This window comes from Entelurus aequoreus, linkage group LG05 (genome assembly GCF_033978785.1).
Source record: "Entelurus aequoreus isolate RoL-2023_Sb linkage group LG05, RoL_Eaeq_v1.1, whole genome shotgun sequence".
Taxonomy (NCBI): Eukaryota; Metazoa; Chordata; class Actinopteri; order Syngnathiformes; family Syngnathidae; genus Entelurus; species Entelurus aequoreus.
The window spans coordinates 74,442,856-74,467,540 of NC_084735.1; the positions used below are offsets into that span (position 1 = coordinate 74,442,856).

The following is a 24,685-nucleotide window of genomic DNA, read 5'->3' on the forward strand; positions in this document are numbered from 1 at the left end:
TGACATTTTAAATCCAGCCTTTAGTGACCCGAAAGGTTATTAGGAACGCATTTTGCACAATTGTTCTGAAAAATACAATATAGTTAGCATCCGCCCACTTTTCTCTCATTGGTCAGGAATCTTCAATAAAACTAAACCGGATCGAATGTTTACTGCCATCGTTAACCTCGGGGTGGTTGTACTGTACGTGTTTGCTGGGCATAAAAACACAAAAATAACCTCACTTTTATGATCGGGGCATTGTTGAACCCCAGCATGTTTCTCTCAAATGTACTGTACAAGTCAAACTGAAAACATTTGAAAGTCCATTCATTTTGACAATTCAACTTCAAATGTGAAACTAAATAAGTGATATTCAAGGAGCTTTATTTGTCATGCACATATGCACATGTACGGTAAAGTGAGATACATTGCATCTAGAAAATGTTAACCCATTTTTTCCACATTTTGTTACGGTCCAGCCGTATTCCAAAATGGAAAAAATTCATTTTTGTCAAAATTCTACAGAATTTTTTTTATTTCTAAATAACAAAAAATAAATAAAAATGATCACATGTACGTACTGTAGGTATTCACAGCCTTTGCTCAAAACTTTGTTGATGCACCTTTGGCAGCAGTTACAGCCTCAAGTCTTTTTTAATACAATGCCACAAGATTGGCACACCTATCTTTGGGCAGTTTTGTCCATATCTCTTTGCAGCACCTCTCAAGCTCCATTAGGTTGGATGGGACAAGTTGGTTTTCATCCAGGATGTCTCCGTACATTTCTGCATTCATCTTTCCCTCTAACCTGACTAGTTTAACAGTTCCTGTCACTGAAAACCATCCCCACAACATGATGCTGCCACCACCATGCTTCACTGTAGGGATGGTATTGGCCTGGTCGTTTCCTCCAAACATGATGCCTTGCATAAACGCCAAAGAGTTCAAGCTTTGTCTCATCAGACTAAATAATTTGAGTTCTCATGGTCTTCAGGTGCATTTTGGCAAATTTATTTTTATTTACTAATAAATGGCTTCCATCTGGCCACTCTATACCATACAGGTCTGATTGGTGGTTTGCTGCTTCCCATCCAATCCAATGGAGCTTGAGAGGTGCTGCAAAGAGGAATTAGCAAAACTGCCCAAAGACAGGTGTGCCAAGCTTGTGGCATCATATTTAAAAAGACTTGAGGCTGTAATTGCTGCCAATGGTGCATCAACAAAGTATTGAGCAAAAGCTGTTAATACTTATGTACATGTGTTTGTATTTTTTAATAAATGTGGATTTTTTACCCTCTAATGTCATTATAGGGTAGTCTGTGTAGAATTTTCAGGACAAAAATGTATTTATTCCATTGTGGAATAAGGCAGTAACATAACAAAATTGTGAAAAAAGTGAAGCGCTGTGAATATTTTCCGGATGCATTGTATGTCAAGTTTTTATTTGTTATTTTGATAATCATGGTTTAGTTTTTGAAAACCCCAAATTGTCTGAGATTTTCAATGCAATGTTTTTATTAGAAAAACTATATTAAAAGAAGGCTTGAAATATCTTGACTTGCGTGTTATGAGCCTATTCACACATTTAAAAAACACTTTAAGACCAATGTCTTGAAAAAATATATCACTCTTGAATCAACACAGTAGTTAATACTATGATCAATGTTAATTTAAATACTAAATGTGGGATATAAATAATAATGGAAGTGTAATTGTTTGTATATAGTATATAAATTGGTACAAAGGTTTAACACGTGTACAAGGATATTTCACATGCCTTTGCTGTGTATATGATTGAACAGTGTTTATGTTGTGTATAATGTGTATTTATAATATATTGTACAAAGGACATTTAATAATTTTCGGAAGTTCATTTTGTACAAAGGACATTTCATAATTTTCGGAAGTTCATCTTGTACTTTGACATTGTTTATAAGGTTAGGCGCAATAAGTGTTCAACTTCAGCCTAAACCCTTTCGGTCTGCATCATTTTCAATCTATGAATGTACAACTGTTTGTTTATTTTGTTGACGATTGACCGAAGAATAATAAACTAATATAATATACACTACCGTTCAAAAGTTTGGGGTCACCCAAACAATTTTGTGGAATAGAACAAGAATAGACTGTCGAGTTTCAGATGAAAGTTCTTTTTCTGGCCATTTTGAGCGTTTAATTGACCCCACAAATGTGATGCTCCAGAAACTCAATCTGCTCAAAGGAAGGTCAGTTTTGTAGCTTCTGTAATGAGCTAAACTGTTTTCAGATGTGTGAACATGATTGCACAAGGGTTTTCTAATCATCAATTAGCCTTCTGAGCCAATGAGCAAACACATTGTACCATTAGAACACTGGAGTGATAGTTGCTGGAAATGGGCCTCTATACACCTATGTAGATGTTGCACCAAAAACCAGAGATTTGCAGCTAGAATAGTCATTTACCACATTAGCAATGTATAGAGTGTATTTCTTTAAAGTTAAAACTAGTTTAAAGTTATCTTCAATGAAAAGTACAGTGCTTTTCCTTAAAAAATAAGGACATTTCAATGTGACCCCAAACTTTTGAACGGTAGTGTATATACATATATATATGTCATATATTGGTTTCACCGGGTAAATCTAATTGCTGGAATAAACAAACCTTTGAACGATATTCTTCTTTTTTTTTTTTTACTTTCACTTGTATATAGAGAAAGTAAAGGTATTGGTACAACTACATATGTATGGATGTAGATTAGTAGTAATTCTTTCGGATTTTTACCAATTTTCATTACCGGTAGTTAAAATCGAGAAGTTAAAAACACAACAAAAACCTATAGTGATACATAACATTTTAAAACAAAAATATATTCTGTTCACTGTCTGTCACTGTTGACTCAATAAGTACTGACGCCTTCTGATTAGCAGAATTTTCCCGCACATGATTAATTCCAATGTAGCGAGGCAGTACTTTTATTTACTATTTCATTTACCAGAGAGCTTCTTACTCATTTACACATACACACGGTAATGGAGAGTATGTCGTGCGGTGTCACCCGCATCAACGGACAGCATTACGAGCGCTCGGCCGTTGATTAAAAGTCTGGGAATCGATCAATCAGTCAGGCAGATATACAGCATGCTATTATTATCAACTGTAGTCTTGTTATTATTATATGTATTTGTTGATTGACTTGGTATAAATCACATGGTTCTACTGCCTTTTAGATATAAGGTAAAGTTACCAAATACGGTTGGTCAGCAAAACACACTATTAGACTTTTTTTTTTTTTGCATTGCAGGGAATTACATTTGGCAACAGGGACCACGACATGTGTAAATATTAAGATGAATAATATTTCACAATACAGTACATTGTATTGTCCTCTGTTTTGTACTTGGGGCCAATTAGGCCAAAGGAATGAAACAACATCGAGTTCAAAAGTTGATTGGGACAACTAGCCTGTTTTTAATGTCGACTTGAATCACGGTGACACTGAGTGTGTGGTGTGTGTTTGTGTGTGTTTGTGTTGCAACAGACCATATCTCAGCAGCAGCAGCAGCAGATTCAGAGCCAGATCATCTCTCTCTCCATCTATCTCTCCATCTCTCTCTCTCTCGGCTGTGATTACGCGAGTAAAAAGAGCGCTGCGTCGCAGAGAACCAATTTTCCTAATGCACAAGCACACACACCCACACACACACACACAAACCGTTATTGATGAGTTAAATAGGGAGGGGGGCAACACAGGGGCACACGTAGTGCTGGGAAATGGAGAGAGAGGGAGAGGGAGGAGAGTGGCAATGAGGAGAAGGACAAGCTGGACAGGGGACAAAGAGAAGGGACAACTGGCGGGGAAAGGAGAACGAGGAGTGGGGGGGGGGACGGGGGGACGGAGGAGAGGGAAGAGGACATCCAGATGTTCTAAGATGGAGCAGGACGTCCAGAAAGAGGGAGCGGATGACTCCTGTAGAATGTTGTTTTTATGCGTGTGGGAGAAGGAACTTCCAAGACAGACGGGTGGAATAATGCTGCTTTTGTGTCTCAGCCAGTGATTCCTTCCACTTGAAGTACTTAGAAGAGACACAAAAATGGGCTTTGAAAGACAGAGTCGGTCCAAAGCAGACCACAGGAAGACCTTTTGTTAGGGGTACGGCTTAAATGTACTAGCCCTTTTTTTTTTTTTTTTTTTTGCCAAAAACTAAAGAAGAAGAGGTTTCATCAGGAGAAGGCAGCGCATTTTAGGTGAAGACACTTCAAAGATTGTGGAGTTTCTCTTAAAAGCTTTTCTCGGGACATTTGAATTTGCATAAACTTTAGTACAGTCGAAGTTTGGCTGTTCGTCAAGGACCAGAAGAATCAACAAATCTGTCTTCAATTGTCAACCACAGGTAAACCTCGAACTCTAACACTGAAATCTGACAGCAAGACGCTGGAAAGCCTTCTGTTATTGGTTCTCTTTCAATGATGGAACACCAGAAATCTGTTTTGAGGTTCTAGACCAACCAGAATCACTTACTGAGAACCTTTGTGAGCCCTTCTCAGCATCCAAAAGGAACCAGGAGTGGAGGTTTAATATTCTCCAGAAAGTGTCTCATTTCCATGCATCCAGGGTCACAGCAAGAATTTTGGTCTATGTCAGCTGACTTTGGGCCACAAGCGGGCTCCACCCAGTGAAGAGCGCATTCAAGTTGGAATTTATTCTGCTTCATTCACCACAAAACTTGTCTATGTGAGCCACTAAATGTCCTCCAGGACTTTTTGACCAAAAATCTCCTATCCCGACCGTTTCTCTTCTCTTGCAATCAATGGTCAATGCTGAGTCAGCCAATCAGACTGATTTATTGTTGCAAATGGACGGCGAGTAATGCGGGATGATAGGCGGGACACACCACAAAGGGCTACACGGTTTAGCCACGGATGCTAACTGACGCCTCAACTCGAACCTTGTATATTCGGGGGCAGGATTGTCTACCAACTGTGTGATCCTTAAGTCACTTCTCTGGATGTCTTTTCAATTAAGGGCATATCCTCCATAAACGTCCTTGATTAGATTTTTACAGATCAGGACATTATGAAAAAGGTAGTTCCCTGGTCTGTCAAAGAGCTTCGAGTTAAACCAGGACAGAGTGCATACGACAGCAAAGTTTGTACAAACAATTACAGCATTCAAAACAGCTGCAGAACACGACAACAACTTTACGACAACTGTATAGAGTGCGCTTGAGCATCATCTACAATCATCGTCGCCCGCGGAAACCAAGGAGAGCGCGTGCAAGAGAGAGGGAGTGCAACAGCATGGGACTCAGCTGCTTCAAATCCTGGAAACATGACAGAGCAGGCTTCAAAGGTGACCCACACTAACACACAATCAACATATTACTTTTTAATCCCACAAGATCATCAAAGTGTGTGTTTTGTCCTTGGAGAAAATGCTGACTCAGGGGTTTTAAGCTTCTTGAGGTGACCGTTAGGTGTCATAGTACATGCATACTTTGACTTTGAAGAGGCAAGGCAGTGAAATGCAATGTTTTGTTAAGCAAAAAAAACTACCATATTTTAGAAACATAAATATTATCTGAAATAACATTTTAAATTTAGGTCAAAGCTGCAAGTATTAGCTATGGACTCTAGTTGGAGCCTCGTTTTCTTGTGATGTTATCTTGCATCAAGATAATCTGATTTCCTCCTCTGCTCTGATCATTAAGTAACCTCTGCATTAAGACTGACATTGGCTTGTCTGGAAAAAGGACCACTCTCAGTCAAGCTGGTCAAAGGACTTGGACATTCACGTCAAAAACAATTCAAAGCAGGGCCGTTTGTGTGTCTTTAGGGAACAGAGACGTGTTGGCCAGTCCAGGCTCGTATTTCTTCCTGTCCAACAGCGCCGGCCAGGGGGACGAATGGCTGAAAAGCCTCAACAAGGGAGTCTGGATCCCTTTCACAGGTACAAATGAGCCAAATAAGTCTTATGTAGGTTGTTTTCAAGCTTACATTTGTGCTACACGCATTGCTAGGCAACATTCATTGGAACGGTCCCACCTTTTGCAACATGTCAGTAAACAAGTCAAGTTAAAGTAAAGTACCAATGATTGTCACACACACACTAGGTGTGGTGAAATTTGTCCTCTGCATTTGACCTATCCCCTGTTCACCCCCTGGGAGGTGAGGGGAGCAGTGGGGAGCAGCGGTGGCCGCGCCCGGGAATCATTTTTGGTGATTTAACCCCCAATTCCAACCCTTGATGCGGAGTGCCAAGCAGGGAGGTAACGGGTCCCATTTTTATAGTCTTTGGTATGACTCGGCCGGGTTTGAACTCACAGCCTACCAATCTCAGGGCAGACACTCTAACCACTAGGCCACTGAGTAGGTCTTTCCATTGAATGGAACTCGATCAGTCGGTACGGACTAGTATCTCCTGTGCAGGTGTTTTTGGTCAGCGTCTGGAGGAGACAGTGCTGTATGAGCGGCGTTACGGGGTTTGCTCGGTTCCCCTGGTGGTGGAGCAATGCGTGACCTTCATACGCGAGCGAGGTCTACAAGAGGTGGGCTTGTTTCGCCAGCCGGGACGGGCCAGTCTGGTGAGGGAGCTGCAGGAGGCGTTTGATGGCGGGGAGAGGCCCTCATTTGACAGGTACAGTTACTTCCTTTATGCCTCCTCTCTGTGAACACTTTCAGGCAGTTTGACTGTGTAATGCCCGCAGTAACACCGACGTCCACACGGTGGCATCGCTGCTGAAACTCTACCTGCGACAGCTTCCTGAGCCTTTGGTTCCTTACAGCCACTACCAGGACTTCCTGCTTTGCGGCACAAATATTTCTAATGACCGCGTAGAGGTGATGCGCCACTATGTTAAAGTCTTTTATGCAAAAAATCTATTTCAAATACTGCAAAACCCCCTTTTGCTGTTTCAGGGTTTAGAGGAGTTAAGAAATCTTCTTCAGGAGTTGCCAGTGGCCAATTTTAATCTTTTGAAGTTCATCTGCCAGTAAGAAATTCCCATGGGTCTCACAGAAACTAGATTACACAAAATGTAACTTTTCCACTTGCTTTTCTTGTGCAAAGGTTTCTTAATGAAGTCCAGAGTCATTCAAAAGGTAACAAGATGAGCTGTCAGAACTTGGCCACAGTGTTTGGACCAAACATTCTACGAGCCAAGGCTGAGGACCCCCAAAGCATCATGGGAGGTAGATGCTGGATCTCAATTGGTGTGCTTGTGGAGCAGAATGTCAAAATATCCAAAAATGGTTTCCAGGTGCAGCACTGGTCCAGATGCTGATGTTGGAGCTGATCCGAGAAAATGAGTCTCTGTTCTCAAGGATCTCTGCGCCAGTTCCTGCACATCCTGTTGGAGGCTTTTACGCATCACCGAGTACTCTGAGACGACCTCATTTACACCAGCCGCCCTGCCTCCGTCAGATGTCACTGCCGCTAATTGCAGAGAGATGCCAGGAGTCAGGACAGAATACTGTGGATGGACACAATACCAGGTAACCTCGGTGAACTCTGCCCACCGTACTAACTCTCCTGCATCCAAGTCTCTCAATCCGGAATGTCTGGATAGAACTTGGTGGGATGGAGTCATCAACTTGAAGCCTAACTTAGTTTTTCTTGCGTCCTGTAGCTGTATCTCCTCTGTGACTACTGCCACATCGGACGCATCCTCAGGCCACAAGAGATTCCTGGGCCATCGCTATACCTCCTCCCATCCAGAGAACTGCTTCTACCCTGTACCTTCCTCAAGTCAGACCTCGCAGCCTCAACTCGACGGTAATAGTATTGATTATCACCAGCACCTCTCTAGTTGTGGATCCTCTCCAGCTAATGCCCAAAACAGGCAGCATAGATCAATCCATATGGGCTGGATCGAGGCATGGTCTGGTCTGGGAGACACAGTGAGTCATCTATGGAGTTCTGGTGCCACACAGAGCACAGGGGAAGGGCTTGAAATTCCAGAAGTAGCCAGCGGGGGCAGCAGTGATGCGCAAGAAGACAGCACCCCATCTGTTTACGACAATCTGAACAGAGTGTCTTCAAGTCAGACGATGGCGGACGTCGCTTGTGAACAGTTACAGAACAACGGTCAGGGAGAATCCGACGAAGAACCAGAGGACGCATGGCAGACGGTGGACGAATCATCATCGTGGTCTTCCTGTGAGATTTTACCATTGGACAAGAGCAGTGATCCCGAAGTTAGTCCTGACATGACATCAAAGAGGCCACCCTCAAGTCCCGCAGAGGAAAACTGCCAAGAACAGCTTGATAGCGACAACAGAAGCGAGAGTGACACAGGACACCACTTAAACTCCCCAACATCCGTTTCTATCCTAAGCCACATCAGCACTGGAAGCTCTGAGGTGTTTCTTCCCTCAGGTCCTCCTCCAGACCTTCCAGGGAGTGAGCCTCAGTTGCAGTCCAGCAACGCTCAATCACTCCTGGCTGAGCTTCGACAGCAAATGGCCCAGCAAAAGACCGATTATCAGGACAGGATAAAGAGGTGAACAAATTATTTTACTTTTACTTACCTAAACTCTTTTGTTCACCCATTAAGGGTCTTTATTCGGTAGTAACTTCGGTATCACATCAGGTGAGTTTTAATGCAAAAAATCTATTCCATACCGTATACCGCAGCAGTACCGATTTGGTTTGCGGTAACTTTACAGAACTTTTGACAATAGGAATGCAACTAAACCATACTTCTTCATGGAAACAGAGGAGTCAGATAAGAGTAGGCCAACCAGAAACGAACCAATCTGAAGAACATTACAACAAATACTACGAAATAATAGAACCATACTTAGTGATGCCTGTGTCCCGGCCCCAGGTTGGAGCTCTGCAACGACACCCTCCAGCGGCAAGTACTGGTACTGCGGGACAGTTTGGAGCAGCAGAAGCGAAGCCAGAGCGTGGCCGAGGTCAAGATCCGCAAAATGGAGCAGGCCAAGGCGGCTGCGGATCACCGTAACTCGACGCTGCAGACGGAGATGGAGCTGTTCTTCCAGATGAGTGGGAAGATGAGAACACGGGAGGAAAGGCATGATGATGGTGGGGGAGAAAGGAGAAAACGCACCTTAAAGAGCCTGTGAAGGTGAAGGGAAAGATGAAAGGATTAGTGAATGCTGGGGTTGTTATTCTTTCTGTATATTTTACAATTTCTCTAAATCAAGGATACATGATTTGCTATTTTATACACTTACAAACATAAAGGAAGCATTGCTGTGTTTGCATGAATGAGCTTTTATATAAAAAAAACAAACACTGAAAAGAAACTTGTAGCTGTATTTTATATCGGCAGTGCAATTTTAACGACACAGTAATACACGGAAATTGTCTCTGAACCAAAAGTGCAGACAAGTGCATCCAAATCTAATCACCTTGGTAGCAGGAAGTTTTAAAAATATGGAAGACACAATGACTTTAGATGAGAATTCTGCGTTTATTCTCACATTAAGACTTTCTGAATCAAGCCAAAGGCTCGTGAACAGATTACATTTAGAGACAGCCTTCAGTCCCACAGACAGAAAGACATTTACTATTCACAGCTGCTGCGTTTTCTAAAGGACATGGGGACGCCACAGCCGGCTGACAGGAACGCCATAGAGGGGTAACAGGAACGCCATAGAGGGGTAAGAGGTACGTAACGGTCTCTTTTGCCAGTAAAGCGGCTGATCCTCAATAAAAAAAAAAATAAGTGCAATAATAACAATGCTTTACTAACAGGACATCCAACCTCACAACTAAAAACCTCTGAGAAATATTTTGACATCATAGTATGGATCTAATTGTTGGTTTCAAAGCTTCTTTTTCTGACAAAAAAAATCCAACATTGAAAAGCAAAAGGTTTTTTTCTTTATAACAAAATTTGACGACAAAAACAAGAAATGTAATCATCTCACTACACATACATATGTATTCATTAAAACATCTAAATAATACAGAGGCGACGTTAAACAAAAGAAAACAAAGACTATAATATGTAATCGTGGGAGTCTGCATGTTTTGTATATTTTCTCCTTTTTGCCACACATTTCATATAAGTCATTAATTAGCAGTGCAGCATGACAAAGAAAAATACTCATATCTCTGGTGCTAGAAAGGAAGCTAAAGTGCAGTTAAAATTGTGTTTCAGTACATTTAAAATGGAATATGGAAAGTTTTATAAAGCTGCATATGGGTCCATGTAAAATTTGTTAATTTGGATAATAATATTTTAGGATTTAGGTTATAATTGTCACAAAATCTTTTTTTTGCGAGATTATAGTGAATGCATCGTAGCTCACTTGGCGGCAGTAACCGTAACAGGGGTCCCTTAGGTAGCTAGTAAACGCTAAGGTCGCATCCCAGCAGGCACAAGACATTGATTATATGTACGCGTCTTTTAAAACTGACTTTGAAACAACGTTGCAAAAATAGTTGTATTTGTAAATTGAGACACCGTGGATGTTGGGAAATGACCAAATTCAATGGTCAACTCAACGTCAGACCCTAACATTAATTAAACGTTGTCAAAAAGCATGTTGTTCCGTTAGGTTTGAGTTTGCTCGACGTCAGGACCTAATTCAACAAGTTTTCAACATTGTTTGAATGTCTTGAGCCTGCTGGGATGTGCCTGAAGTCAGTATTTTGAACACAATTTTCATGAAAACGTGCCTATTAAGTCCCACTTGTAAAGTATCAATTAAATTTACGTTATTGCCTGTGGGGAAGAATAGCTTCTAAAGCCAACAAATTAGGGGCACATTCGCCAACTCCCTCACAAACAGTAGAACTTCTAATGCAGAATCAAGTTGTAGAATTCAGAATTTGACCAAAATGTTCAGGAAAACTAGTAAACTTCCTCCATCTATCCATTTTCTACTGCTTGTCCCTTTCAGGGAACTATTAAATACAATTAAATGATTTTCAATGGAGACATTTTTTTTTAAACTGGAAGTGTTTTAACATATAAGCCATGATTATATGTATGCCAGTACACGTACTACGAGAGTTTTATGAAATGGTTTACATTAGATTCGAATATTCATTTTATGTCTTCAAGAGCTGCCACTATGTGTGAGTGAAATTGGAAAGTCAACCACATATGTCAGATAATGATTGTGGACATCGCCATGCTCGTTTCACATTAGCTGACTCAATTGAATGATGCGTTCATAATAAGGAGGAGCGGCAAATCAGGTAACAGATCAGACTTAAGACTTCATCAGCGCCTAGAAGCCGGAGGGCGTCAGGATGTTCATATCTCGTGGCTTGAGCTTGTGCGGGCGCGCCCCCTGTCGCCGACCCTCCACCATCGGGATCTCCATTTTGGGTGGTGCTACTTTCTGGGCGTCGGGGCCGTCGGCCAGTCGAGTGGCCTGGGCCTTCATGACCTCCATGGCGCTCGGCTTCTGGGCACCGCGGTACACCTGCAGTGCAAAGCCTGCTATGGTAAAGACAGAAGGGGGGGGGGGGGGGGGGGGGGGGGGGTGGATGGATTTAGCTTTGATTACATTGTAGCCTCCTGGACCACGTTTTTGATTGGAAAAAAATGTGGCAGCCTCCACACTAAGAAAAAAAACACTACGCTGATGAATTATTGGGATTATTTTACAAAGTCGACATCTCTACCACAACACAGACCACCTGCAGAACTGATGTGATCTGTAAAGGGGTCAAATAGGACACGTTTTAAGGAAAAGTATGAAGTTCTCAAAGAAAGTGACATGAATCTACTTTTCAATGAGTGAAAAAATTAAACAACGCATACTATGCAGTAGAATTATTTTACTACATGTACAATAGAATTAGTAGTTTTTAACTAGTGAGAGACTATTTTGGTGTAATTTTTTATTTTGTGGTTTATTGCTCGAGTTGATTTTGTACCTGTTATTTATGTTTTTTCTGTACATTTTTGTTATTTTTTTTAATTTTTACTCTTGTTCAGGTGGTAGCAGTTTTAAAAAAAATGCAGTTTTAAAAAAAATACTAAAACAATCTGGCTTGGCTGCAATATTTTATGGGAATATATGTAAAAGTACATATAATTGCTACAGTAATTGTAATAATATATACATGTGTATACACATAGATACACACACACACACACATTTTTTTATATATATATATGTACACACTATATACTGTATATAAATATATATATAATGTGTGTGTATATATATATATATATATATATATATATACACATACACACACACGTGTATGTATGTATGTATATATATATATATATATATATATATATAGATATAGATCTATATATATCTATATATATAGATCTATATCTATATATATATATATATACACATACATGTGTGTGTGTGTGTGTATATGTATATATATATATATATTATTACACACATATATATATATATACACACACATGTATACATATATATAATGTGTAATAATATATATATACACACACACATTCATACACGTTTGTGTGTGTGTGTATACATACACACACACACACACACACACACACACACACACACACACACACACACACACACACACACACACACACACATACACACACACACATTTAAAAAAATAGTTATTGTAATTACTACTTCTATGTGAATATAATATATTATAAAATTGGGATTCAGAATCAATTCCCCGATTCAGCAAGATTATTGAGTCAAACCAAATTTCGCATTATTATTTGGTAAAAAAAATGATTTTAAAAAACTTTCAAGAATCGATTTTTTAAATTATGAATTGATTTAGAATTGAAATAAATAAGAATCGTGACTTGGATTTGAATCGATTTCTTGAAGCACCTCTATTATATATTATACTACCTACTCAGTGGCCTAGTGGTTAGAGTGTCTGCCCTGAGATCGGTAGGTTGTGAGTTCAAACCCCGGCCGAGTCATACCAAAGACTATAAAAATGGAACCCATTACCTCCCTCAGCATCAAGGCTTGGAATTGGGGGTTAAATCACCAAAATGATTCCCGGGCGCGGCACCGCTGCTGCCCACTGCTCCCCTCACCTCCCAGGGGGTGATCAAGGGGATGGGTCAAATGCAGAGGACAAATTTCACCACACCTAGTGTGTGTGTGACAATCATTGGTACTTTAACTCTTTTAACTATATAAGATGCATTTATACAAACATATATATACTCTGCAGTTGAGTAAAAAAAAACAACCTTGATTAATATATGACATTGCATCTCAATTATTTTCTCTTTCGTCGCCCCCATACAAATAAAATATTTTTCTCTCCCCCCCTCCCCACCGTGACTACAAATAGTATAACTTCGCTATAAAATTGTTATAAGTACACCTCTGCATAATATTAAAAAAACAACAACAACCACACACTAGTCGTTCCTCTTCATCCACTATAGTCATAGTGAAGCAAAGGGCTACATACGCGTAGTCATATTGTAGTACAGCAAAAAAAAAAAACATGTTCGACGAGGTCACCCGGGACCCCCACCAGGGGCCCCCCACACTATTTGAGAATATGACAAACTACAGTACTTATATTTTTAAGTTACCTACCTAAAGTCATGCAAACGGCTTGTGCTGATTCATTTATGTGTACACAAACAACTGTGCTCCTCTGCTGGCTGCTGCTGTCATTAACCCACTAATCCAATATGGCCACCAGTCTGAAGGTCGTCCATTCACTTATTAACCCACCCCCTTTTTTGTTTATGTAGGACGACAACCTGATGTCACCTCTGTGTGTTTACATGGGCACAGCCGGCTTGTTCCGTGTATTTATTTACACATTTTCATGCACTTTTCTTGTAGTTTTACGTTATGCAAAACGTCAGCTTTGTTTACCTGCATTAGATGGATCGGAGCCCAGGTCCGAGGTGGACTTATGTACGAAAGGCCGTGGCCCAAACACGCCCCAGCGTTCCAATACGCCTCCTCCCGCCGCATCTCCTCCTCCTAGGTCCACGCTGCTGTTTGTGGAGCTGACGCTGATGTCAGAGCTCGTGCTGCTAAACCAGGTCCTGCACCAATCGGGAGTGAAGATACGTGTGAGCTCGGATGCGGTCACTTGGCGCTCGTCGCGCGGGTTAGTTTGAGTGTACCTGCGCTGCTGTGTAGGGGAGCTGTGCGGAGTGGTGGTTGGAGTGGACTGGGCCGAGGAGCTCTGGTGCTCCTCTCGGGTCTCCATGCTTTGGATCTGCATTTTCTGCACATCAGCAAAACAATTAGTGGAGTGCTTTTGCTATCTTGTACAGCCCCTTGATATGCATGCGTCTTACCTGGAAGGATTCAGGCATACGGTGGAGGCGGCGCGTCTCCTCTGCATTGAGGCCTTTGTGGGGCATGTAGCTGGAGTCCGTCAGCCCCGCCTTCTGCTCAAACTTGTGCATGCTTTCATGAGTCTGCTCTAAAAAAAAACAAAAAAACATAACTGCCTTAGAATTTTTTATATGTTCTACTGAGAACAATAGTGAACATTTGTCTGTGGTCTATTTATTTTGTCAGAGTTACACATTTTTGAAAACACTAGCTCTGTTATTCCAAACACATATTTAAAATATTAATGTAGACAATTGCTGTCATTGTCTTACTGGTGATGAGAGAGTTGAGGATCATGGAGGAGGCCTTGGTCTTCACCACACTTTGTGACCTGGAGGGGGGGCTGTTGGAAAAATTAGACTGACGCACAGAACCACCGCCTTCTTCCTCCTGATGAAAAAAAACCCACAATGGACATTAGAAATATTAAGTTAAGATAGTGTTTCACTTTAAAAAAGGAAAAGCAAAGGTTTACCAACACCATCCAGATGTACAATATACAATAAAGACATACTAAAAATATTTTTTTCACAAAGAAAAGAAAAAGTACCGTGCAAATGAAGTACCGTATTTTCCGCACTATAAGGCGCGCCTAAAAACCTCCAATTTTGTCAAAAGCTGACAGTGCGCCTTATATATGGACCAATATTGAGCCTCCAACAGGTAAAAGTTTCAATCAATCAATCAATCGCAACCACGGTAAGCAGCCGCCAACTTCATTTTCCCCATCTTCATTTTCCCCCGTAGAAGAAGAAGAAGCGTGCGGTGCATGCTGGGATACATGACTGCGCGAGGCGTGCCATTTCATTTCCATTTGTTTGTTTATGTAAAGACCCCCAAAATGGCTCCTATTAAGAGACACACTTACGACGCAGAGTTTAAACTTAAGACGATCAGTCCCGCAGTAGAACACGGGAGCAGCAGCGACACTGACTCGATTAATGACGACTTCGACGAGACGGATGCGGGCATGTTGGATGCCGTATTCGCCCAACTGTTTAATTCAGACACTGAAGAAGAAGAATTCGAGGGATTCGTGGATGAGGAATAACTTCATAAAGTGAGCTTTACATGTTTGTGTGTAGTGTTGTATGACATTAACGTTTGAGCAACGTTGAGTTAGTGATATATTTTTACTGCTCTGCACTATTTCGAGTGTTACTATATTGTGATTGCACTAACGTTTGATTTACCGTAACAGTATCAGACTGTTTTTTACGTGTTTATTGAATCAGGGAAAAGTTCCCCTCCACTATGTGATATAAATGTTGCACTACATGTTATACCTTGCTGTTGTAAAAAGAGAAACAAAACACCACGTCACTGACTTTACCTCTGGGTAAATAATAAAACAGCTGTTTATTCATTTTGGGAGTGAAAGGAGTTGTCAGAACGCTGGTTTGTAATCTATTAATAAAGTTTGACTGACCTATCTGACTGTTTTGTTGACATTCCCTTTAGCGCAGCTCCATTTAATGGATGCATAACGTAACCCCAGCCTCTACTATAGCGTCTATTCTATGCACCTTATAATGCGGCGCGCCTTATATATGAACAACGTTTTAAAATATGCCATTCATTGAAGGTGCGCCTTATAATCCGGTGCGCCTTATAGTGCGGAAAATACCGTAATACAACTGCGAGAAGTTAAAGAATCTGAATCAAAATAATATAAAAATAAAGTCCTAAATTTATGTTATTAAAGTTACAAAATTACAAGGTAAAAAAACAGCAATATCAAAATAATTAAGTAATAGTAATTAGCAGTGTTTCCTTAGGGACATTTACTTGTGGCAGGCGTTCCATGTTTTTTTACTCCCCTTAAATGTTATTTATCTTTACTACAGCATCCATTACACTTACATGCAACTACCAATTAGAATTACGTCATTACATCAGCCCCCCCCCCCCCTGCTATGAATGATTACAGTCCTGTGGAAAACAATGATTGGTACTGCACTTTACAAGACTATAATAGCACTATTATGAAGAAAAATTGTCTTATACATTTAAAAATTGTGATTTACAGAATTAAAGTCATAATTTTACTGTAAAGAGTTGTAATCTTTAGTAGTGGCGCTGAAAAAAATACATTCACATGCTAATTGCGATTCTTATTTTTTACAGATTCATAATTTTTAAGAATCTATTTTTTTCCATAAAATACAACTTTCAAAAGACACAATTTTAGGCCATCTTTGTGTTTACATATAAGTCAGCAGCCAGGATGGGCTTGTGTGTAGCCTGTAACTGTTTGGAAAAGGTTTTATTAAATTTAATATACCAAATGATACATTGCGAGAGTCTGTTTGAATTGAGATTTGTGTTGAATCGAGAATCGATTATAGATCGAATTGTGACTCCAAGAATCGGAATCCAATCTTGACTTGTAAGATTCATGTCAATAATTTTTAGAATTGCAAAGTAATGTTGGTTGCACTATATAAAATGAAGTCAAAATTGTAACCCATAAGGAAAAAATAAGACTATTATGAAATGAGAGAATACATGTCAAACTGAGTTGTTGAATTATGAGGGGGTAAAAGCATTGGTTTTGAAAGAATAAACTTCAGGTAAGGATGATGTGGGAGGTGCTCTCACCTCAGCTAGCTGGTTGAACTTCCTGTCCGGCACGACTGGGCGTCTCCAAAGGTTGGTGATGTTGATGTCGTGGGGGGGCGTGGACATGGGGGCCTCCAGATTGTCGTCATAGCTTATCGCCCTCCGGGTCATCCCGATGGGAAGCTTCATCCCTCCCATCCCGGAACCTTCGATAGCTGCGGACGCACATATGGATCGTGTCACTTGTCAAATTGTGGTACAGTTTGATTTTAACCTGAGGACATTAGGAGTGACGTGTTGATGTCAGGTGTTCAAATGACCAACTGATGGCAGTACACGGTATGCTTTTAGGATTAATATTGCTTTTCCAACACAAAATCTCACCTGGCAAGTCACCTGAACCCGACATAGCTTCTGTACTATTACGAGGAAAGCTTCAGCAGCCCTGAGGGAATATAAAACTGCATTATTACATTTGCAGGATAGCCAAGTACAAAGCCCGTTTCCATTTGAGTTGGGAAATTGTGTTAGATGTCAATATAAACGGAATACAATGATTTGCAAATCCTTTTCAACCCATATTCAATTGAATGCACTACAAAGACAAGATATTTGATGTTCAAACTCATAAACTTTTTTTTTTTTTTTTTTACAAATAATAATTAACTTAGAATTTCATGGCTGCAACACGTGCCAAAGTAGTTGGGAAAGGGCATCTTCACCACTGTGTTACATGGCCTTTCCTTTTAATAACACTCAGTAAACGTTTGGGAACTGAGGACACATTTTTTAAGCTTCTCAGGTGGAATTCTTTCCCATCCTTGCTTGATGTACAGCTTAAGTTGTTCAACAGTCCGGGGGTCTCTGTTGTGGTATTTTAGGCTTCATAATGCGCCACACATTTTCAATGGGAGACAGGTCTGGACTACAGGCAGGCCAGTCTAGTACCCGCACTCTTTTACTATGAAGCCATGTTGATGTAACACGTGGCTTGGCATTGTCTTGCTGAAATAAGCAGGGGCGTCCATGATAACGTTGCTTGGATGGCAACATATGTTGCTCCAAAACCTGTATGTACCTTTCAGCATTAATGGCGCCTTCACAGATGTGTAAGTTACTTATGTCTTGGGCACTAATACACCCCCATACCATCACAGATGCTGGCTTTTCAACTTTGCGCCTATAACAATCCGGATGGTTCTTTTCCTCTTTAGTCCGGAGGACACGACGTCCACAGTTTCCAAAAACAATTTGAAATGTGGACTCGTCAGACCACAGAACACTTTTCCACTTTGTATCAGTCCATCTTAGATGAGCTCAGGCCCAGCGAAGCCGACGGCGTTTCTGGGTGTTGTTGATAAACGGTTTTCGCCTTGCATAGGAGAGTTTTAACTTGCACTTACAGATGTAGCGACCAACTGTAGTTACTGACAGTGGGTTTGTGAATTGTTCCTGAGCCCATGTGGTGATATCCTTTACACACTGACGTCGCTTGTTGATGCAGTACAGCCTGAGGGATCGAAGGTCACGGGCTTAGCTGCTTACGTGCAGTGATTTCTCCAGATTCTCTGAACCCTTTGATGATATTACGGACCGTAGATGGTGAAATCCCTAAATTCCTTGCAATAGCTGGTTGAGAAAGGTTTTTCTTAAACTGTTCAACAATTTGTTCACGCATTTGTTGACAAAGTGGTGACCCTCGCCCCATCCTTGTTTGTGAATGACTGAGCATTTCATGGAATCTACTTTTATACCCAATCATGGCACCCACCTGTTCCCAATTTGCCTGTTCACCTGTGGGATGTTCCAAATAAGTGTTTGATGAGCATTCCTCAACTTGATCAGTATTTACTGCCACCTTTCCCAACTTCTTTGTCACGTGTTGCTGGCATCAAATGCTAAAGTTAATGATTATTTGCACAAAAAAAAATGTTTATCAGTTTGAACATCAAATATGTTGTCTTTGTAGCATATTCAACTGAATATGGGTTGAAAATGATTTGCAAATCATTGTATTCCGTTTATATTTACATCTAACACAATTTCCCAACTAATATGGAAACGGGGTTTGTAAGGAATGATGGCAATGCGCAGCATTTAAACCATAATAGGCGGAGACATGCCTGTGATTATATCAGCAGTGTAGAGCAGGCAGTAGAGAGGCGCATCCCGTCCTGAGGTGGCTCTGTGCTGTCGGCAGGACTGATGGAGAGGTTACATCAGGCTGGCTGTGACCAAACAGGCCCTCTGGCAAAGCACTGTGGGTAACAGTCAGGTCCAGAGGAAAGAGGAACAACTGCAAAAAGAGCAGACGTGTCAACAGTGCATCTTGGTAGCTAAATATAACAATAGTATTCTTCCATCTGCTCCTTTCTGATCATGGAAATGTATAAGAAACTAAAAAAACAATGAAAGTGTCAACGGTATATGGCTTGTATATATGCATTTTCATGAAAGGAATAAAAAGAAACGATGATGATGATGGTGGCACAAATAAGAACGCATTACTTGCCTCACAAACAAAACCACCTCATTGTGTAAAAAGGAGATAGCCTTAAAATGACGCACAATGACAATAAGTAGCGGTTAGCTTCAACAACACGAATTGTTTCAACAAAACAAAGGTGTGGGTGCATGTCACCTACGCAGAATTTAAAAACAAACGTTAAAAGATGTAATTTATGCGTGATGTGAGTTTTAAAACAAGCTATGAGGACAAAAAAGCGCAGCAGAGTTCATTTTGGTTATCTCGCTGACGGACGATGTCTCACAGCTGGAGACGGGACGACATCTCTCGTCTATTATCTTTCTTACCGGGGCTAAGGCTGGATTCAGGACGGCTATAGGAACGCCCGTAACCTCCCGCTGGTGAGTGGGCAGTTTGTGGAATGGCTGAAAATACGCTCGGCGGCCATTATTATTATGCCCTGTCGTTACAGGACTTCCGGTATGGAGGAACTTGAACGTCACGTTGCAGTCTCGCGAGAATTGGTTGCTAGTCATTTCGGAGAGATTATTGTTGTTTCTCCTAATAATTACCTTTTTATTGAGTATTGTTGTCCTATTGACACTTTGTACAACTACATCAGTTCTAATAAAACACTGTATTGTACTTATATTTGAATGCAATACTATACAATACTTGGTACTAGGATGACAGGGGACGCAAAGCAATAATACTGAAATTAACAGTGCAATACACTTTAAACGGTGCATCACATCTTTCATATAATCGACAGTATCACCGTTTTTTTCCATAACATGGTCACTACTGCCTAGTTTCTCTTGTTATATTCTTATTTTTACTGTTATATTGTTTTCTCTTATTGTTACTTTTTATTTTTATATTTTCTATTTTATTTCCATTTATACCTCCATTATTTACTTTTTAAATTATATCTCATATCTGTACACTGCTGCTGGAATTGTAATTTTCCTGAGAGAACTCTCCTGAAGGAATCAATAAAGTACTATCTATATATTTAAAAAATAAAAAAATAAATAAAAAACATTTTCTTGAACTATTTTTTTTTTAAAAATACAATAAAAACAGTTACATAGAAATTAGTAATTAATGGAAATGAGTAAAATTAACTGTTAAAGGTTAGTACTGGGGGTGTGGGAAAAAATCGATTCGAGTTTGAATCGCGATTATTCTCACATTGTGCGATTTAGAATCAATTCTCATTTTTAAAAAATCGATTTTTTTTTAAATTAATCAATCCAACAAAACAATACACATCAATACCATAACAATGCAATCCAATTCCAAAACCAAACCTGACCCAGCAACACTCAGAACTGCAATAAACAGAGCAATTGAGAGGACACAAACACGACACTGAACAAACCAAAAGTAGTGAAACAAAAATGAATATTATCAACAACAGTATCAATATTAGTTACAATTTCAACATAGCAGTGATTAAAAATCCCTCATTGACATTATCATTAGACATTTATAAAAAATATAAAAAAAGAACAATAGTGTCACAGTGGCTTACACTTGCATCACATCTCATAAGCTTGACAACACACTGTGTGCAATATTTTCACAAAGATAAAATAAGTCATATTTTTGGTTCATTTAATAGTTAAAACAAATGTACATTATTGCAATCAGTTGATGAAACATTGTCCTTTACAATTATAAAAGCTTTTTACAAAAATCTACTACTCTGCTTGCATGTCAGCAGACTGGGGTAGATCCTGCTGAAATCCTATGTATTGAATGAATAGAGAATCGTTTTGAATCGGGAAAAAAAAAATCGTTTTTGAATCGAGAATCGTGTTGAATTAAAAAAAAAATCGATTTTGAATCGAATCGTGACCCCAAGAATCGATATTGAATCGAATCGTGGGACTCCCAAAGACGTCCCACTGGGGTGAGTTTTTCCTTGCCCGTATGTGGGCTCTGTACCGAGGATGTCGTTGTGGCTTGTACAGCCCTTTGAGACACTTGTGATTTAGGGCTATGTAAATAAACATTGATTGATTGATTGATTCACAGCCCTAGTTAGTACTATTAGTGGACCAGCAGCACACACAATCATGTGTGCTTCACGGACTGTATCCCTTGCAGACTGCATTGATATATATTTTAGGAACCCAGAATATTAATAACAGAAGGAAGCAACCCTTTCGTGTGAATGAGTGTGAATAGGGGAGGGAGGGTTTTTGGGTTGGTGCACTAAACTGTAAGTGTATCTTGTGTTGTTTATGTTGATTTAATAATAAGAATTTTAAAAAAAAGTACTATATATCTATTAGTGGTTCATTGTTTCCATCTAGTGGTGGACATAGCACCACCTTTTTAGACATTTGAAGAAAAAGTAATGAAAAACAATCAAATAGCCACCTTTTACTAAATATATGTGCTTGTATGTTGCATTTGTGTACACACTCCTGTCTAACTCGACGTAGTGATGCGAAACAAAAGGCTTCACATTCATGTAAGGAGCATTGAACGTTGCCATGGCTACCAGTGACATCACATTTAGAGCCCAATGTGAACACTCGTGTTTTCTCCCCACTGCAAGGTTATTACCGTGTGATCCGCCCACCTCCAGCGAAGGGCAGAGCACCTCCCTCCGCGCTGTGTAAAGGCAGATTGCCCGACTCCTCCAACCGGACTTTCCTCTTTTGTGCTGCCCGCAGATGAGGAAGTAGCACCGCGGCACTCGCAGCGCTAACAACCGCCGACTTCCAAAACTTTATACGAACTTTTTGTTCCTTTGAGTTGCCTTCAATCCGCACAACGATGTCGTTGAAGAGAAACCGGCAGACCACCACGACCACCTATCGGACCATGAACGTCGCCTCGCCCTCGCCGGAGCCGGTGAGCAGCGGCACGGTGCTGACGACGACGACGGCGGCTCGCTCGGCCTCGCCGCTGCAGTACACCGCCGTCAACGGCAACTACAGCACACTTCGCTACCTGGTGCCGATGCAGCAGGCAGTGCAGCAGCAGTCGTACGTGCAGCAGCCGTCGTACGTGTTCATGCAGCAGCCCGTCATGCAGCAGCCCGTCATGCAGCAGATGGTGTCGCCGGTCTACCTGCAGGGCGTCCAAGGCTTGAACGTCAGCAGCCTGGACCTGCTGCAGCAGCAACAGGTGAGGTTACGGTCGGTCACTTGCATGGTCCTTGAACGCAGCACGCTTTTCTTGTTGCAATTTATTGCTACACATTGTAGCTCTCTTAAAAAGTACATTTAAAGGCACACCTGCTCGCTCTACAACTAATTTTCTACACTTTTATTTACGATTTTTATAGCTTCAAATTTAATTGGATGCGTGTTTTGTACGAAAACAAACTCATGGAAAATTAATTAGATATTTTTTTAGTGCAAAACATTTTTTTTACATCCAACCACTTGCATGGTCCTTGAACGCAGCACGCTTTTCTTGTTGCAATTTATTGCTACAAATTGTAGCTCTCTTAAAAAGTACATTTAAAGGTACACCTGCTCGCTCTACAACTAATTTTCTACACTTTTATTTCCGATTTTTATAGCTTAAAATTTAATTGGATGCGTGTTTTGTACGAAAACAAACTCATGGAAAATTACTTAGATATTTTTTTAGTGCAAAACAATTTTTTACATCCAACCACTTGCATGGTCCTTGAACGCAGCACGCTTTTCTTGTTGCACTTATTGCAATACATTTTAGCTCTCTAAAAAAAAGTACATTTATAGGTACACCTGCTCACTCTACAACACATTTTCTACACTTTTATTTACGATTTGTATAATTTAAAATTTAATTGGATGCGTGTTTTGTACGAAAACAAATTCATGGAAAATTAATTAGATATTTTTTTTAGGGCAAAACAATTTTTACATCCAACCACTTGCATGGTCCTTGAACGCAACACGCTTTTGTTGTTGTTGCACTTTATTGCAATACATTTTAGCTCTCTAAAAAAAAGTAAATTTATAGGTACACCTGCTCACTCTACAACAAATTTTCTACACTTTTATTTACTTTATTTGGATGCATGTTTTGTAAGAAAACAAATTCATGGAAAATTAATTAGATATTTTTTTAGTGCACAACTATTTTTACATCCAACCATTTCTATAATCCTCATTAGGGCCGCAGGTAAGCTGGAGCCTATCCCAGCTCACTCTAGACTGGTCGGCACAATTTTAACATACGTTTATACATCTTTGAAATCATGTGTGATGTAGTCTATTGTAAGTGTGCTCATGTTCGAAATAAACTAAACTTAATCAATCAATCAATCAATCGTTCTGAAATAACTCCTGCCAGGATTAAAACCTAATACTACTGCCTTTCAAGGCACGCACCAACACTGTACACCATTATATTCTTATCAGTGAAGGAGCAGGGAAGGGCTAGGAATACATTTGGTAGAATTTCTTTTAAGGCACCCTGTCATTTATTACAATTTTCCATGCGCTTTTTCCATGCATGCTCTGCGTATTGGGAGGGGAGGTCCTGATGAAATTGTGCCAACAAAAGTGTTGCATGCATATACTTGTACATTGCAGGTTTACCTAATGTTGTAGCCAATAAGTGTATTACTCACACATATTTATACGGAAAGGAAATGTAGGAATTCTGCAACGTCCAATAAAATTGAAATTACGTATAACTAACGCCCTGTTAGCATTTACTTGGTAAAAATACGTTTTTGTATAATTCATGTTAATGACATCCTAGCTTGCATGCTAATTTATGTTCTATGGTTATCATCACACTTCTGCTCTTTGACATTACTGGTACCCTAATGTTGTGGCATAACAAAAAAAAGCCAAACAAATTAATTAATTCTTTGATTTGTTAATTCCTTTGATGCTGACCTAGATTAAGTCTCATGGTATTTGCCATTGTGTATACATAGTGGATACTAGCTAGCATTCACATGGTGAAAGTACATTTGTGTATTAGGGATGTAGCGATATGAAAATGTATTTATTTCGGTTATTGTCACCAAAATGATCATGGTAATCATTGCTCAAAAAGTATTCATAAACTCTTATAACCAACTTTTATTTCAAATAAATTAAATTCAATAAATAAATAGCTGCACAATATGCTGTCTTGGCAGCATACATGAGTTCTATAATAATATTGTTCTGGCCACTTAAGAGTCATAATATTTTTATGTTAGTGATTAAATATGTAGATCTTCTTTGTTTTAATTTGTAAAAGTTTTTTTTTTTTTTTTTAATGATAAAGAGAAAAATGTGGGTTGGGTACGTCACGTCCGTTTTTAGTGATGTCACGCAAATTCCCTTCCTGTTGTCATATTGATCGATCTCTATGTCTCGGAGAGCACACCTTGTACCGGTAGTCTTAATGTGCACAATTAAATATCTTAGTTGCTCACACAGTATTGTTTAATGTTTATACAC

The 24,685-nt window shown here is 39.9% G+C and overlaps 3 protein-coding genes across 6 annotated transcripts in view; 2 read left to right on the top strand and 1 right to left on the bottom strand.

Annotated features, from left to right (window-relative positions):
- The first annotated feature begins 3,767 nt into the window (after positions 1–3,767).
- Positions 3,768–9,154, top strand: LOC133651021 (rho GTPase-activating protein 24-like). The gene is made up of 9 exons (XM_062048887.1): positions 3,768–5,312; positions 5,796–5,909; positions 6,389–6,596; positions 6,667–6,799; positions 6,878–6,951; positions 7,029–7,150; positions 7,219–7,453; positions 7,588–8,460; positions 8,788–9,154. Exons 1-9 carry the CDS (start codon positions 5,261–5,263, stop codon positions 9,047–9,049), a joined length of 2,073 nt encoding a protein of 690 aa, XP_061904871.1. The 5' UTR covers positions 3,768–5,260; the 3' UTR covers positions 9,050–9,154.
- A 143-nt stretch (positions 9,155–9,297) lies between these two features.
- LOC133651023 (putative monooxygenase p33MONOX) lies at positions 9,298–19,763 on the bottom strand. 2 transcript variants are annotated; one of them, XM_062048891.1, is made up of 9 exons: positions 19,616–19,763; positions 18,925–19,097; positions 17,186–17,246; positions 16,841–17,016; positions 14,512–14,629; positions 14,200–14,327; positions 14,023–14,126; positions 13,766–13,941; positions 9,298–11,382 (listed from the first exon to the last, which is right to left on the bottom strand). In XM_062048891.1, exons 3-9 carry the CDS (start codon positions 17,208–17,210, stop codon positions 11,171–11,173), a joined length of 939 nt encoding a protein of 312 aa, XP_061904875.1. In that variant the 5' UTR covers positions 17,211–17,246; positions 18,925–19,097; positions 19,616–19,763; the 3' UTR covers positions 9,298–11,170. The 2 variants fall into 2 exon arrangements, with proteins under 2 accessions (XP_061904875.1, XP_061904873.1); XM_062048889.1 differs by having other exon boundaries at positions 9,304–11,385; positions 19,616–19,762.
- Positions 19,764–21,846: 2,083 nt separating this feature from the next.
- The window catches only part of LOC133651024 (protein POF1B-like), a 36,910-nt gene continuing 34,071 nt past the window's right edge, over positions 21,847–24,685 (top strand). For 2 of the 3 annotated variants that reach the window (XM_062048893.1, XM_062048894.1), the window contains exon 1: positions 21,848–22,415. In XM_062048893.1, the coding sequence (XP_061904877.1) occupies positions 22,062–22,415 (354 nt within the window). In that variant the 5' untranslated portion in view covers positions 21,848–22,061. Of the gene's footprint in view, positions 22,416–24,685 lie in introns of all 3 variants that reach the window. The other variant, XM_062048892.1, reaches the window with a different exon arrangement.

Excerpts from the sequence above, each read along its gene's own strand:
- LOC133651021 (XM_062048887.1), top strand. The coding sequence starts at position 5,261 with ATGGGACTCAGCTGCTTCAAATCCTGGAAACATGACAGAGCAGGCTTC. Across the intron at positions 6,597-6,666 it reads GAGAGGCCCTCATTTGACAG|TAACACCGACGTCCACACGG; the intron begins GTACAGTTACTT and ends TAATGCCCGCAG. Across the intron at positions 6,800-6,877 it reads TTTCTAATGACCGCGTAGAG|GGTTTAGAGGAGTTAAGAAA; the intron begins GTGATGCGCCAC and ends TTGCTGTTTCAG.
- LOC133651023 (XM_062048889.1), bottom strand. The coding sequence starts at position 17,210 with ATGTCGGGTTCAGGTGACTTGCCAG. Across the intron at positions 14,630-16,840 it reads AGTTCAACCAGCTAGCTGAG|GAGGAAGAAGGCGGTGGTTC; the intron begins GTGAGAGCACCT and ends TTTTTTCATCAG. Across the intron at positions 13,942-14,022 it reads TCCCCTACACAGCAGCGCAG|GACCTGGTTTAGCAGCACGA; the intron begins GTACACTCAAAC and ends CGATTGGTGCAG.